Source organism: Camelina sativa, chromosome 11 (genome assembly GCF_030686135.1).
Source record: "Camelina sativa cultivar CO46 ecotype springtype chromosome 11, ASM3068613v1".
Lineage (NCBI taxonomy): Eukaryota > Viridiplantae > Streptophyta > Magnoliopsida > Brassicales > Brassicaceae > Camelina > Camelina sativa.
In genome coordinates, this window is record NC_141890.1 from 42,089,369 (window position 1) to 42,102,761 (window position 13,393).

Consider the following 13,393-nt stretch of genomic DNA (forward strand, 5'->3'; position numbering starts at 1 on the left):
TTGTAAACATGTCGTAGTTGTGTTAATAAATTATCATAAATGAGTCCTTTTGTACATATTGTAACTAAGCTCATAATATTATAATGTACATACGGTAGTTAGGCTCCTAAATGAGCTTCTATTCGTTGTAGAAAATGTGGGAATTCTTTAAAGTATAGTTTTGTTCAAATGGCATTAAGGAAATACTAACATGCTAAGTCAATGTCGTGTAAATATAGCTAGTGTCAAATGAGGAAAAAGTCGTCATGACTATGATGAACATTATATCTAACCAATGTAGTTAGTCATTATGAACAGACCATACACATATATCACAAATGTCTCATGTATTGCACAAGTCTGATCTTCCTGAGTTGATAGCACTTGAAGACAAACCCAACGATGAATCTATCAAGGTAGACGACGGAGGAAAAGGCAACGCTCATTTTACAGATGAACATCATCTTGTGTTACATAAAGATGGTAAGGTTGATGATATAACCACATTATATGATCCGTGCAAGTTCAAAGAGATTCTGGAAAATTACAGGTTCGTCTTTAAATATACAATTTGGTTGTCCTTCAAATTTGCTTTTTGCAACACTATTATATATGTTTTTACTTATCATTTTTTATAAAGAATTAAATGGTCTTAGCATTTTTTATTATCTCCTTCAAAATGTGTAGCAAGCCAATAGACCCTGATCACCTTTTCGAGTGTCTCCCAAGCAATCTTCGGCCATCACGAGACGGTGAAGGTAGTGGCTTAGAGAAAGCCGACTATTCGGTCCCAACAAGCATCCCACCAATGGTTTTGCCTCTGCTTCATGGTTTAGCCCAACAGATGGTTAAAGCTGGTCACCAGCAGCAACTTATCAAAACTTACAGGTCCAATTTCTATTTAACTTCTATCATTTATATATATAGTAGAAGAACTCATTAAATGATTATACACAGTAGTGATTAATAATATATTACTTTTCGTCATTTTGAAGGGATAATCGTAGGGCAGTGTTGGAGCAGAGCCTTCACAAATTAGGTGTCGAGAGATTTAGCAAAGATGATGTTCACAAAATGAAGTGGGATATCTTAGGCGCCAAGATTAAGAACTGGATCCATTACATGCGAATATCAGTACGAATTAAACCCACTAATAAAACCATAATATATGTATGTATAGAAATCTATACCTTATAGATTGTAAATGAGATCCCTCTTGATTTGTTGACGTTGAGAACAGGTGAAACTATTATTTGCTATGGAAAAGAAAATCTGCAACCAAATAATGGATGGTGTGGAGCCACTCAGGGATCAATCTTTTGCTGAAATCACAACAGTTTGTTTTGATATGCTTCTTAGTTTTGGATATGCTATTGCCATTAGCCGATCACCTGATAAACAGTTTGTTATGATAGATATGTATGAGATAATGAGAGAGCTTCAACCAGAGGTAACATTTATTTACACCCTCCTCCAAGTGTTGTTTGTTGTGCTAGAGCATCTGATCTTTCTTTTCCTTTGATTTGAAACATAGTTTGAGTTGCTCTTTGGAAGCAAACCTTGTACCGAAATGAAAGAAGATGCACTGAATCTGACAAAGCTATTAGCTCAGACAGTGCAAGAAACTATTGCGGATTTCGAAGACGCTGTTGAAATGGATACGACTGAAACTGCTGTTATAGATGGATCCGTACATCCGCTAACTAGTTACGTTGTAACATACGTCAAGTACTTGTTCGAGTGAGTACTTTTTTTCTTTCAAAAACAACTTATCAGTGGTTTTTGCATGACTTAACCTTTGTTTCTGGAACTTGAAACAGTTACAAATCGACCTTGAGGCTACTTTTTCAAGAGCTTGATAGTGCTAAGGATCCTGATACCGAGCTGAAATCTGCTATAACGGGGATCATGAGGGCTTTACGGAACAATTTGGATGGTAAATCAAGACAGTACGAAGATGCAGCATTAACTCAACTTTTCTTAATGAATAATATGTATTACATAGTGAGAAATTTCAAAAGGTTTGGTTCTGCTTCTTTGGCTCCAATTTCTCTTAAACATATATAACCAAAGCCTTTTAACATGTTATCTCAAAGAGACTAACTACTATTTTGTTCACAGGACTGAAGAAGCAAGGAATTGGTTGGGTGATGATTGGGATCAAACATATGGAAGAATCGTACAACAACACGCACAGCGGTACCAGACAATTTCTTGTAATAAGGTTTGCATCACTTTATAGCTAGGTTTTTTTTTGTCACATATGGTAAAGAGTGTTTTGCATCACTTTATTTAAAGAGTGTTTTGTCATATATGCAGCATTTGCAGTGTATCAGGGTTCAATCGAGTGGGAGCAGTTCGATAGAGGATGAAAATATAACAAAAACATTTGTAGAAGACAAATTCAATACTTTCAATTCTCAATTCGAAGAGCTTCACCAGAGACAATGCCAATGGATAGTTCCGGACATTGAGTTACGCGAATCTCTCAGGCTTGCTATTGCAGAGATTATTTTACCTCCCTACAAATCGTTTCTCAAACGTTTCGGGTACATACAACTTTTAACCAACTTTTAACCAATTTTTAACCAATTTTGTAAGATTAGTAAGAAAGTACAAAAAAAAGTGTAATGTTGTTGCTTTGTTTGTCTCAGGCCGATTGTAGAAGATGGTAAGAACCCACAGAAGTATATAAGGTTCACTCCTGAGGATCTTGAGCGAATGCTTAACGATTTCTTCGAAGGACAAAACTTGGATTAAACCCAAAATACACAAATGTGACCATGTTTGTTTCCGTTACATTCTCTATATTGGCTTTTATTGAAGCTTATGTGTGGACTTGTTTTCATTTATTGTTGTTGTGGTTTCCGTAATTGTAATATTGATGATGTCAGATAACAAACCTTGTGCAAGATGGTTGAGTTTGAGAGTTTTAATTGGTTCTCTCCCCCAACCACCCGGTTCCGTAACCTCCAAAACTCCCGCAACCGTTGTTTGTATGTAAACAAAGGCTGTAATGAGATTTATTAATGAAAAAAAGTACAAAATAAATCGTCGACAGCAGGGTTCGAACCTGCGCGGGCATATCGACATATCGTTGTAACAAATGCACTGAACACTTTATAAATTATTTATTTTTCAACGAATGTATGCAACATATTACACGAGACACTACATGGTTTCAACTTGTCCCATTCGAGAAAGTGTTTTAACAAACCCATGTCAATTTAAAAATGTAACTTAAAAAAAAATTAAAAAAAAAATAGTCAAGAGGAGAAAGAATGAATGAAACCAAGACTCAAAGTTACATATAACATGAAGAAATTGTTTGATTGACCATGATTAATTTATGAATATATATAGAAAAGCAGGGAGAAGATATATATGATATCTAGAGAGCTCGACTTATGATGATGTCAAGACTCATCTCGCTCGGATCAGTGGCTTGTAACTCCACCTGAATCCCATCCAATTCTCTCTTGAACCTGTCCTTTGAGCTAGCATACACCATCTTCATCCTTACCCTCGACGAATCCGGTGACCTACCATGCATTAATTCATCATCCATATTTTCTAATATGTTTAAATGATCAATGTAACATGAAAATGAATGTTCAAAGTTGTATGTACCATGCTATGAAGAAGATCTTGCTCTTCTGGATATTCTCAGTAGTGGTGAAATCAAAGTCATAAACAGCATAGCGGCACTCATTGGGCGGTAGGGCATTGGTGAAATCGTCGTAGTTCTCCGCGGGACTTCCCAGCTTTTCCACCACCACTTGTTGTCCATCTATCCTGAATATTATGAACCTATAGTTTCTCTTCGCTTTTAGCTCCAAAAACTTGAGCTTACACTTGTCCTCTACCGCCATCCCAGATGCCGCATTCGCCTTTTTATATCAGTCAAATACAAAAATATTAATCAATAACACCGTTAAGTCATCTATGTGTTTGTTTCAAATACGCTAACTTATCATTTTTGGCGTTTACATAACATTTTCAGGTCTTCATAAGTCTTTAGAGGAATAAAATTGAGATGAATATAAAATTCATCCTAATTCCAAAACTATATACATCCCATTCCTACGTTTCTCTAACTTCCATTATCAATTCAGCTCTAATCACATTCATGTTTCTTCCATTTATTCTTCTTGCAAATACCATTTAAAATAGTAAAAGATACGGTTTTACGTGGAAAACAATAAAACACTATTAAAGTATGTAAACGCAAACATAAACAACGTTGGAAACATCTAACTTCAATCTCATTACATAAAAGGAAGAAAAAGGAGAATAGAGAGAACACACCATGGCGTTTGCTTGATGAAGAAGGTAAAAAACCTAAGACAACAAAAGATCAATTGGAGAGAAATAGGACTTTGTAATGTGTTTTTGTTTTGTTTTGTCCTCTTTTGTGGGAGGAGAGATGAATAATAGATTGAAGGAAAAGGGAACTGAAAAATTTTTGTGAAAGAAAAAAATTCTTAATTTGATTTGAAGAGGCCAACGGAGACGAACTCGGACAAACCATTAATGCTTTTCTCCTCTTTTAACATCAAAACCATACCTTTTTTTCCTCTCTGTCCTTCAAATTCTCGCCTAACCAACCTTTTCTTTCCGGACATTTTGCTTCTTACTCTATTTTTAGCATATTAACATCCTTATCCTGGACTATGTTAGTCTTAGGATTTGGTTGACAAATCAGTTTACGGTTTGGTTTTTTCGGTATAGAAAATATCTCAAAAACAGAATTGACTCTGTTGTTTGGTGGTTCCATTACATAGCATTGTTCAGAATCTTAAATAGCAACAGTTTGTCCTTACACAAACTCTATAAAGCAGATAGTGAACAAAAATTTGATACTTCCTACAAAATTGATGACCCTTTTAGATCCTCTCTGGTTTCATTTTGTGTTCATCCAACGAAATTAACAATCTTTGGACCTTGTTTCTTTTTAGGCTTCTTCTCATCTGAATCATCAGAGATCTTGATGCTTTTGGGCTCTTCAGTGAAATCGTCCTCAAGATCGTCCCCACTAAGCTTAGTGAGCTTTCCTCTTGGTGTAGCATCAAATCCTGTCGTTTCAAGCGGGAATCAAGTTATGGTCTTTATAAATAAAAAAAAGAGATTTGCAATTTACTACTATCCAAAATCACTTGAACGGTAGTTCAAATGAAAGAGAAACTACTTGACTAGGAATCTAGGATAACAGGTTAGAAGCTCAACAATTGAAAGAGTGTAACAAAGGAAAACGTTACTTGAACTCCTCTTTGGTTGGGCTGACTCTTGGGTAGCTTTATCGGGACAGTCTTTGACGAGATGCGCCACACTCCCGCATACTTTACAACACCCACCCTGCAAAAAGAAATCCCATCAACATATCAAAATCGTCTTCTCTGAGGAAAAGGAAAAGGATCAAAACAAGATTTGAGCATTGTACCATTGGGTAGATTCCATGCTTGTTTTGAGGACAGTTCTTGCTTATGTGCCCTTGTCCCTTGCATATGAAACAACTTGCAAATTTGGTCCCTCCTACAAAAGCATCAAAACAGCAACCAAATTTAATCTTCTTAACTTTTAAAGCACAACGATGAATAGAATAGAGCCACAAGTACAATTTTATGGGTAAATACTATCAACACTCCAAATAACATGAACTACACTTCAGCCATCAACTCTTAATGCTAACTTCTATTCAATGTAATAAGAAACACAATACTCTTCCGGATCCTGATTTAACACAAAACAGCTGATAAGAGAAACGAACAGGGACAGACTTACCATCTTCCAAAGGGTAAGGACAATGAGAAAGTGAATGGCCAGTATCTCCACAATTGTAACAGATCTTCTTCTCAAGGCTGTCATCTTTCTTGTCTGGGCAGTTTTTAAGACTATGCCCTCTTCTCCTACATTGCAAGCATATCTACAAGCAATACAACAAAACCCTTAACCACCAAAACAAAACATTCCCTTTCTACCAACCAACAAGTGACTATGTATCAACATTCGGAAAAAAAACTTAACCATGTTAAGAGTTATCTTTTAACTAAACCCTAAATTGGATTCTCTCACAAGAGCTGCCAAAACCTACTCAATCCTAAAACCAAATTGAACCAAAACCCTAATCACAAAACCAATGGCTAAAGAAAAGAACAAACCTTGTTTCTCTCCCACTCAGCTTTTTCAGGGCAGAGCTTAGCAATATGGGTTTTGGAGTGACAGATAAAACAGCCTTCTCCAGGTTTCATACCAGGAACTCGGAGAGGATGCCTCGTAGAAGAACCTTTTCTCTGAGGTCTATCAGTGGAGGATCCAGGTTTCTTTTTCTTAAACAAGCTCTTCTTCTTCTTCTTCTTGTCAGGGTCCTTTGGTGGCGTTGGTTCGGCTTTTGGAAACAGCTCTGGATGAGCTTCTTTGTATCGCTTCTGCGCAAGCCTGCGCCTTTGGTTCACCATTCTCGATTAACTAAGTTTATACAGAGAAAGAGACCGATTGGTTTCGCCGGCGGCGATAGAGGCAGTGAAGGCGAGAGAAAGACACAACAAGTTGATTCTTGGTTCGTTGAGAGACGCAGTTTGCTAGAGGATGTTGTATTGTGCTTTAACAGGCTTGGCTTCATCAGGCCCAAATCTTCTTAAACCTAATAATTTTCTTTGGGCTTTAAAACGCGATTTTTTCACGGTTACTGAGCGTCTAAAATCAACATTTTAACGTTTTAATGTCTTTTTGTGATTTTCTCAAATATTTATTTTTTGGTATTTTGTTTGATATTATTGGTAAATATTTGATGTTGCAAAGATGTGTAGTTCAGTAATTAATTAAAGCTTAAACAAGTTTGTGGGTTTGGGTTTTGGACTTTTCAATTTTAACAGATGACGTCTTATTTATTTTTTTTTCTGTTAAAACAAGAAAACATGGTGAAATCCTACTTGTTTTCTTACATAATGATGGTATGACAAATTTATTACCACATACATGACTTTTATACATGATTTTGTTTGCAATTTTTGTCTCCTAAAACTAATGGGGTTATTTCAAATTTTAGAACATAGACTGAGTCAAAGTATTGTTTGAGAGTCTGTCCTGCCTAACTTTACTACATAAGCATGGTAAAACTTATCCCACTGTATGAGAATGTTTCCATTACTGTTGGACATGGGCTGCGCCCAATATGCCACTCGGCCCAACAACACAAACTAGTGGTGATTTTGGTATGACAAGATTGAGAGAAAGTCATTAAACATTCCGCAAAGGTTAATCTCGGCAATTCGCACCAGAAACCCTAGGGAAATCTAGGTCAACAGTCCGCTATAAAATGAAGCAGCATTTATTGGGAACATCATCCTGACCCCCAGACAATACCCATAGAGCAATAATTTGCATCGAAAACCGCTATTGTCTTCCGTGTAATTTATTTCCACTTTCGAGCTCGTCATTATTAGCTTGTTAGTTTTCCTGTGAACTGACGAGCTAAATCTTAACTCGTGTTGGTGATGACCTCACGTTTTCATCGTTAATAAAAGAACTAGCTTCACTCTTTCCCCAAAAACATTTATTTACTTAGTATTGTGCAATCTCCGGTACAAACAATTACTACGGTTTAATGCAATCCCCGGTACAAACAATTACTACGGTATCAACTAGGAATGGACACAGTGCACGGTTAAAACGTTTCTAATGAGAAATAAACTCAAATTATTTGATTTTAATATAAGACGTTACTCGTACATATAAGTTATACAAGAACGGGCACCTAATCTTACCATCTCTTATGCCTCGTGGTGTGTTTTATGGAATACCACATATATATAAGCAAAAACATTACATCGGACTAAACATAAATCTCTTGATTATTCTCTTCGGAACTCATGACATGGTACGTGTTGATCTCCTCCCCCCCCCCTTATCTTTTGTCTTAATTAATACGGTGAAGGTGCCGGCACATTAGGCATGATGTCGACTGAAGTAGCCGGCTCCGGTGCCATCTCACCCAACCTGACTGGTCCAACTGGTCCAAGAGTGTCCATTGCAATTCCCGAGCTCCTAATTTCTGACATTGCTCTTCTTGTCTTCCCTTCTTGTGATTCACATAGCTTTGGCAAAAACACTCCTGTGTTAATTGTAAACCAAACAAACCAATTAAACAGAACTCTATTAGAGAAAATAGTAATTTAAACTGAACCGGTCTCTTAACACGGTACCTTCGCCAGCAGCAAGGTTGAAGAAGAGATCAACGACGTTAGGGCACTGGTTGAAGCATTTAGCCGAGCAGAGCTTCTGTGTAAACCGAGATTCCAACAATGCGTCCGAAGATATACCCAAAGATTTGCGGTCTAGACCACACGCTTCAATGCACTCGTTTGATTCAATTATGTTTGTGACCTTGTCCGATTCTATCCCGGATGATCGACACGAGTACACCTCGATCCCACTCCTCCTCACGCTCTTCTCCAAAACGCAGCGCTTTCCTGTCGACGAGACTGCGAAGGCGCACGTGTCTTCATCCAGATTCTCGCACTTCACTTCGTGCCCTACGAAGTTGATTCAAATGCTACTTTAACATTTGTACATGCAATAACAATAGTGTATACCTTTGAAATTTTCTTTAGTTAAGCTGAACATATACTCGAGAAAGTTACATAAGGTTTTATAATAGAATTGTGTAACTTGTATACATGCAAGATAATTTCGATATAGATAGCGAAGAAACTTACCTAGCGTCGTTTGCGAATAGATGGCAAGGAGAAGCATAGAAGTAACAAATACCGTCTTCAAAGCCATGTTGTGAAGTGGAGACACTCAAAGAGAATAATAAAGAAAATGTTGAGAGCAAATTTGCCGAACGAAGAGGAAATGTTTCTTTTGGGTGTGGTTTATAGGTGTTGGAAACGATAGCCTATTTATAGAAGGATAACAAAAGAATAATTTTAATTTTAAAATATTAAAAGATTTATACATTTTTATATTCTTTCACTAATTTCAATGAGTAACGACAGTACTGTTTGACAAATGAAACACCAAGGAGATCGTTTTACATGAATGGATGGATGGTCACTGAAAAGTCGTAGTTAAATTAGTTAGGCAAAAACTTTGATTAAATCAACAAAAACAATGTTTCCATCTCAATAGAAAAGTATGTGAAATGGAAAATTCTGCTTGACGTATATAATAATTCCGTTGTTCATGCCGAAGATTATGCAGTCAAAGTCGAGATGTGAAACCTTGACTCCCTTTTTCCCAAAATCTGGCATAAAACCATATTCTCCATAGGTAATAATTTGGATCGTGGACTAATTGAGTCTTTTTTACTTAATTTTATATATGTATAGACCAAGGAAACAATATATAGATCTATAAATTCGTACGTAAGCTTTAAAGGGGATTCTTTTTTTTCTTTTTTGGTAAGAATTGATACGGTATTTTGATTAATACTGTAATGCATATATTTAATAAGGTGAGAACAGTAGTTCGGATGGGGAAAAAAACAAACAAAAGAGATGTTGTTTCTCCGTAAATGACGGCATATAGTCGAGACGTGGAGATTACTGCCAAAGTTTTGTACCATGCTTTATTGACAGGGAAACTTAATGGGACAGTCACGAGTCGTCCTTATTAGTTAGATATTTATTTTACTCTAATAGATCCAAAATTCTGTTGTCCAGAGATTACGCTGGACGTTAAATATACCTGAGATCAGTATATGGTTCCATAAACCTAACCAAAACCGACTTTCCTGTTTTGAGGTTCTATGACTGGTTTAGTAGTTACGATTTAATCCGATCAGTTTTAGAAGGCCGACATACAATGCCATGATGCGATGATCATAGCGACCTAGTCCGCTGGAAACCGGTGAGGAGACTGCAGTACTGGGACGCCTCCTTTGAGATGAACATGTAATCCAAATCTAATGCATTTTATTTAATCAAATCAATTATGCATCCCACAATATATGTAGATCTCAAAAAGGTGATTTACCTTCTTATACGTACTTAATATGATACAATTATATAGTTCACATTTAATATTCTTTTTAAATATCTATCTTCATTAGCAGCTCAACTTTTACAAAGTGAATTTCTTATAATAATATATATTCATGAAATATAGACAAAACCTATTTTATCTCCGGAACTTGCATGTGGAGTAACAAATATGTACCTTATCATTTAAGATATTTCTAATATTTAATAATTAGTTAACTATAATTGATTTCACAGTAGAAATATTTGATGTCAATTTTCTGTTACGTGTCAATTTTAGAATTATGAGATTTAATATGTTTCGGTGCAGTTAGGAAACTTCCATAGTTTCCTCGACAAAGAAGAAAATTTGCCATGTTCCCAACCTCTGTGTCTTTATTAGACAAACAGTCCTATGTGTTTCATGTGGTTAGCGGTTTACTAAAGTCTCACCATAATTAATTTAGCGACGTATCGTGTCATTTCACCAATGGTAGTATATGGGACACAGCTCTCTTTTTCGTTTTTATGTTGCACTAAAGAATGAAAACGTGATAGCGACAGGAATCATGTTACTATTATACATATGACCTATATTTATATTTTGAAACATTCAATCCATACAAAAAATATACAATCAAATAATTCACGCAAGTATTGTTAAAACATTTAAACCATGGGCCGGCAAACGAAATAGCCCATTCAATCCAATAGATCAGTTGTTGTTCATACGTACGGAACATTATTAGTCTTAAATTGGTATGTTGGCCATTGGCCAATACAAGACAATCAGGTACTACTAAGAAAATGTGGTGACCCTAAGGAGAATATACATTGACATTCAATTATGTATCAAGGCTAGATTACATCAATTCTGATTTGTGAAGAACTTGAATTGAGTTTTAGAGGCTGATTGGAGCATGGCTTTTAAGGCTCTAGAAGCATTTAAAAGAAAAAGGACTTGTGAAAATCAAGATCGATGGTTATTATTACGGATTGTGGCAATTGTAAATACGTACAGAATAAGGAAATCTCAATATGTATAGATACAAGACACTTATAATGTTCTACATGTATATGGGATTAAAGTAGCGTTTATAAATTGTGTTATGGTGTTAGAGAACCAACCCCTTTGACCCGAACCAACCTTTTTGACCCTCAAGTTGAAGTATTCCTTCTTCGATCTCTACTAACATAGACAAGACAAAGTATAATAGTTCATCACGATCCCAGTATTGATAGACTCTTAACCTTCTTCTAACTTTTAATTTTGTTTCAATTGCTATGTACCTTAGATGACAGGTTCAGCCTCTTGTGACTTGTGAGTTGTTTCTCCTACTCAAGAATTCTTTGTGAACGATCGGTCCATTCTAGTTTTGGACTGTTGGAGAACAAATAGTGTCGACGGAAACAATCTCAGAAAAACCAGTTGGTGAATATCTAAGAACATATATATTGTTCTTTTATTTATTCTCAAACCGCACTGTGACTGGATGAGTAGTACTAGACTAATGTGTCTAACAGTCTAAACATATAAGGGAATCACGAAATGAAATCTTTCCCCTTAGCTTGGTATTCTAAATACCATATTTGATCTCATACAAAAAAAAAGTTTCTCATAAAATAAATAGAAGAATGGTTTACTTAAAGAGTAGCGCAAGTTAATTCTGCTGATTCGGAAAAAAAAATGAAGACAGAATTATATTTATAAATTATTTTTTGATTTTAAATTAGTTCTAAAATTTTATTTATCAAAAAGAAACGATAAATAATAAATGAAACTAGTTATCAAATTGATGCATGTAACATTACTTTGTTGAATGAAGAAAACATTATGTACTTTTCAATACCGTTTGTTTTGGTTACAAAACAAATAACTTAGTTTGTGCGTCAGCACTGATGATTCAATTTTGTCAATAGATAACTTATTGCGTGCACTAATTCAATTATGTCAATCAACCCAACGAGTTACATGTTGGTTAAATCATGAAAGCGATCGCTAGACAAATGAATCAACTTGTGTGGATGGAAGGAAACTTTATAGAAGCAAAGATTCTAAGATATTCTAAGTTTTTTTTAGATATGGAATTAAATTCAACAGACTCAGAAAAAAGCTATCCAGATTTAGATTTTCTGACATTTGTGGATATCCCATTTTGTAAATATAAATTAAAATGTTTAAATATTAATACATACGTATTAATAAAATATAAATTAAATTTATTTAACAGGTAAAAAATGTCAATTCGAACTATTTTTATACAAAATTTTAAAAATATTTGTTAGGGACATTCTTAAAAAAATGTTATACTTTCGTAATCAACATAGTTTTGAAATTTATGGTTTAAGCGATCATGAGACATAGATATTAATTTATCAGATTATGAGAAAGATATTGATTAAATAGGTAAGTATAAGTCTAACGTTTTACACCATCTAATCTCATTTTATTTGATGTTTAAAGTTTTAACATATAGATTAAGGAATCATTTTTTTTTTTTAATTACTATTTAACCCAAAAAAACAAACTAAAATATACAAGCTGTAACTATAAAACATAAATTATTAATTGATTTTAAGTACATTAAAAATAAAACATCATTTCAAATGAAACATTTTTTGGGTTAAAACATCAATTATTACAATATGCGAGGAATAGTTGAATGCAACAAACTGCAGCTTGTGAATTTCTAAGTCGTCGATGAGTAAAGGTCACAAATATTATATAGAACTTTTTTGCCCTAGTTTCAAATATGGTAGCAACTATTTTGACGAAGCTAAAAATTCAATTTCATCATATCATGGATGTTCACAATATCCTTTCATATGGTACACTTTTTTGGGGTGCAAAGTCATAAGATCACTTAAAATTGAAGTGCATATGCGTTTTATATAATTGACGAACTCAAGACGAAGACGTGTATATGCGTTATCGGCAAGTGATAAATCCCCCAAATTAAAATGTTTTATCTCACGTAATCCATGTTTTTATCTTCTTTTTTGAAAAATGGACTTTTAACATAATCCATGCTGTTACCCAAAATGTTCTATAAGTGAGCCATGTAATGTAAGCCAAACAAAAAGGGGGGCAAATGTTTGAAATTGAGGCTTCAAACGTACGATATAAATTATTAATATGGTATTTTCAATAAAAAAAAAGGTATGATATACTCATTGTCAATTATTACTTGAAGTTCCTTTAGACTTTAGTAACGTGATGCACGTGGGAAAACGAAGTAGGAGACAACATGTACGTATTACGTTATATATAGACGTAATATAGATCGATATAATCCCAAACCAGTTAGATAATGTTCTAACTTTGGCATGGAGGAGATAAATTATATTGCTTTGGGAAAACTGTGGTGAACATATAATATAAACTTATCATGTCTAGCTTATCTAAAGTTTGACTTTGCATCCCGATGATTACTAATTAATGTCTATATAAATAT

General features: G+C 34.8%; 4 protein-coding genes across 4 annotated transcripts; 1 reads left to right on the forward strand and 3 right to left on the reverse strand.

The window, feature by feature from the left end:
- Positions 1–239: 239 nt before the first annotated feature.
- On the forward strand, positions 240–2,930 carry LOC104753211 (exocyst complex component EXO70A3-like). Its single transcript, XM_010475500.2, has 9 exons — positions 240–529; positions 667–867; positions 975–1,113; positions 1,220–1,429; positions 1,514–1,719; positions 1,800–2,000; positions 2,101–2,203; positions 2,299–2,528; positions 2,634–2,930. Exons 1-9 carry the CDS (start codon positions 318–320, stop codon positions 2,737–2,739), a joined length of 1,608 nt encoding a protein of 535 aa, XP_010473802.2. The 5' UTR covers positions 240–317; the 3' UTR covers positions 2,740–2,930.
- Positions 2,931–3,098: 168 nt separating this feature from the next.
- Positions 3,099–4,561, reverse strand: LOC147935279 (actin-depolymerizing factor 12-like). Its single transcript, XM_087473875.1, has 3 exons — positions 4,288–4,561; positions 3,610–3,869; positions 3,099–3,521 (listed from the first exon to the last, which is right to left on the reverse strand). The coding sequence occupies exons 1-3, from the start codon at positions 4,288–4,290 to the stop codon at positions 3,371–3,373; spliced, it is 414 nt and encodes a 137-aa protein (XP_087330001.1). The 5' UTR covers positions 4,291–4,561; the 3' UTR covers positions 3,099–3,370.
- A 153-nt stretch (positions 4,562–4,714) lies between these two features.
- Positions 4,715–6,584, reverse strand: LOC104725751 (uncharacterized). The gene is made up of 5 exons (XM_087473876.1): positions 6,138–6,584; positions 5,761–5,902; positions 5,420–5,511; positions 5,238–5,334; positions 4,715–5,054 (listed from the first exon to the last, which is right to left on the reverse strand). The coding sequence occupies exons 1-5, from the start codon at positions 6,432–6,434 to the stop codon at positions 4,894–4,896; spliced, it is 789 nt and encodes a 262-aa protein (XP_087330002.1). The 5' UTR covers positions 6,435–6,584; the 3' UTR covers positions 4,715–4,893.
- A 1,073-nt stretch (positions 6,585–7,657) lies between these two features.
- LOC104728819 (uncharacterized) lies at positions 7,658–8,952 on the reverse strand. The gene is made up of 3 exons (XM_087473877.1): positions 8,694–8,952; positions 8,181–8,510; positions 7,658–8,089 (listed from the first exon to the last, which is right to left on the reverse strand). The coding sequence occupies exons 1-3, from the start codon at positions 8,758–8,760 to the stop codon at positions 7,899–7,901; spliced, it is 588 nt and encodes a 195-aa protein (XP_087330003.1). The 5' UTR covers positions 8,761–8,952; the 3' UTR covers positions 7,658–7,898.
- Positions 8,953–13,393: the final 4,441 nt, after the last annotated feature.

Coding starts and splice junctions, on each gene's coding strand:
- LOC104753211 (XM_010475500.2), top strand. CDS start 318: ATGTCTCATGTATTGCACAAGTCTGATCTTCCTGAGTTGATAGCACTT. Junction 1,430..1,513: donor TGAGAGAGCTTCAACCAGAG/GTAACATTTATT, acceptor TTTGAAACATAG/TTTGAGTTGCTCTTTGGAAG. Junction 2,529..2,633: donor TCGTTTCTCAAACGTTTCGG/GTACATACAACT, acceptor TGTTTGTCTCAG/GCCGATTGTAGAAGATGGTA.
- LOC147935279 (XM_087473875.1), bottom strand. Junction 3,522..3,609: donor AAGATCTTCTTCATAGCATG/GTACATACAACT, acceptor AATGCATGGTAG/GTCACCGGATTCGTCGAGGG.
- LOC104725751 (XM_087473876.1), bottom strand. CDS start 6,434: ATGGTGAACCAAAGGCGCAGGCTTGCGCAGAAGCGATACAAAGAAGCT. Junction 5,903..6,137: donor CTGAGTGGGAGAGAAACAAG/GTTTGTTCTTTT, acceptor TATTGCTTGTAG/ATATGCTTGCAATGTAGGAG. Junction 5,335..5,419: donor AGCATGGAATCTACCCAATG/GTACAATGCTCA, acceptor TTCTTTTTGCAG/GGTGGGTGTTGTAAAGTATG.
- LOC104728819 (XM_087473877.1), bottom strand. CDS start 8,760: ATGGCTTTGAAGACGGTATTTGTTACTTCTATGCTTCTCCTTGCCATC. Junction 8,511..8,693: donor CTATTCGCAAACGACGCTAG/GTAAGTTTCTTC, acceptor TCAACTTCGTAG/GGCACGAAGTGAAGTGCGAG. Junction 8,090..8,180: donor CAACCTTGCTGCTGGCGAAG/GTACCGTGTTAA, acceptor CAATTAACACAG/GAGTGTTTTTGCCAAAGCTA.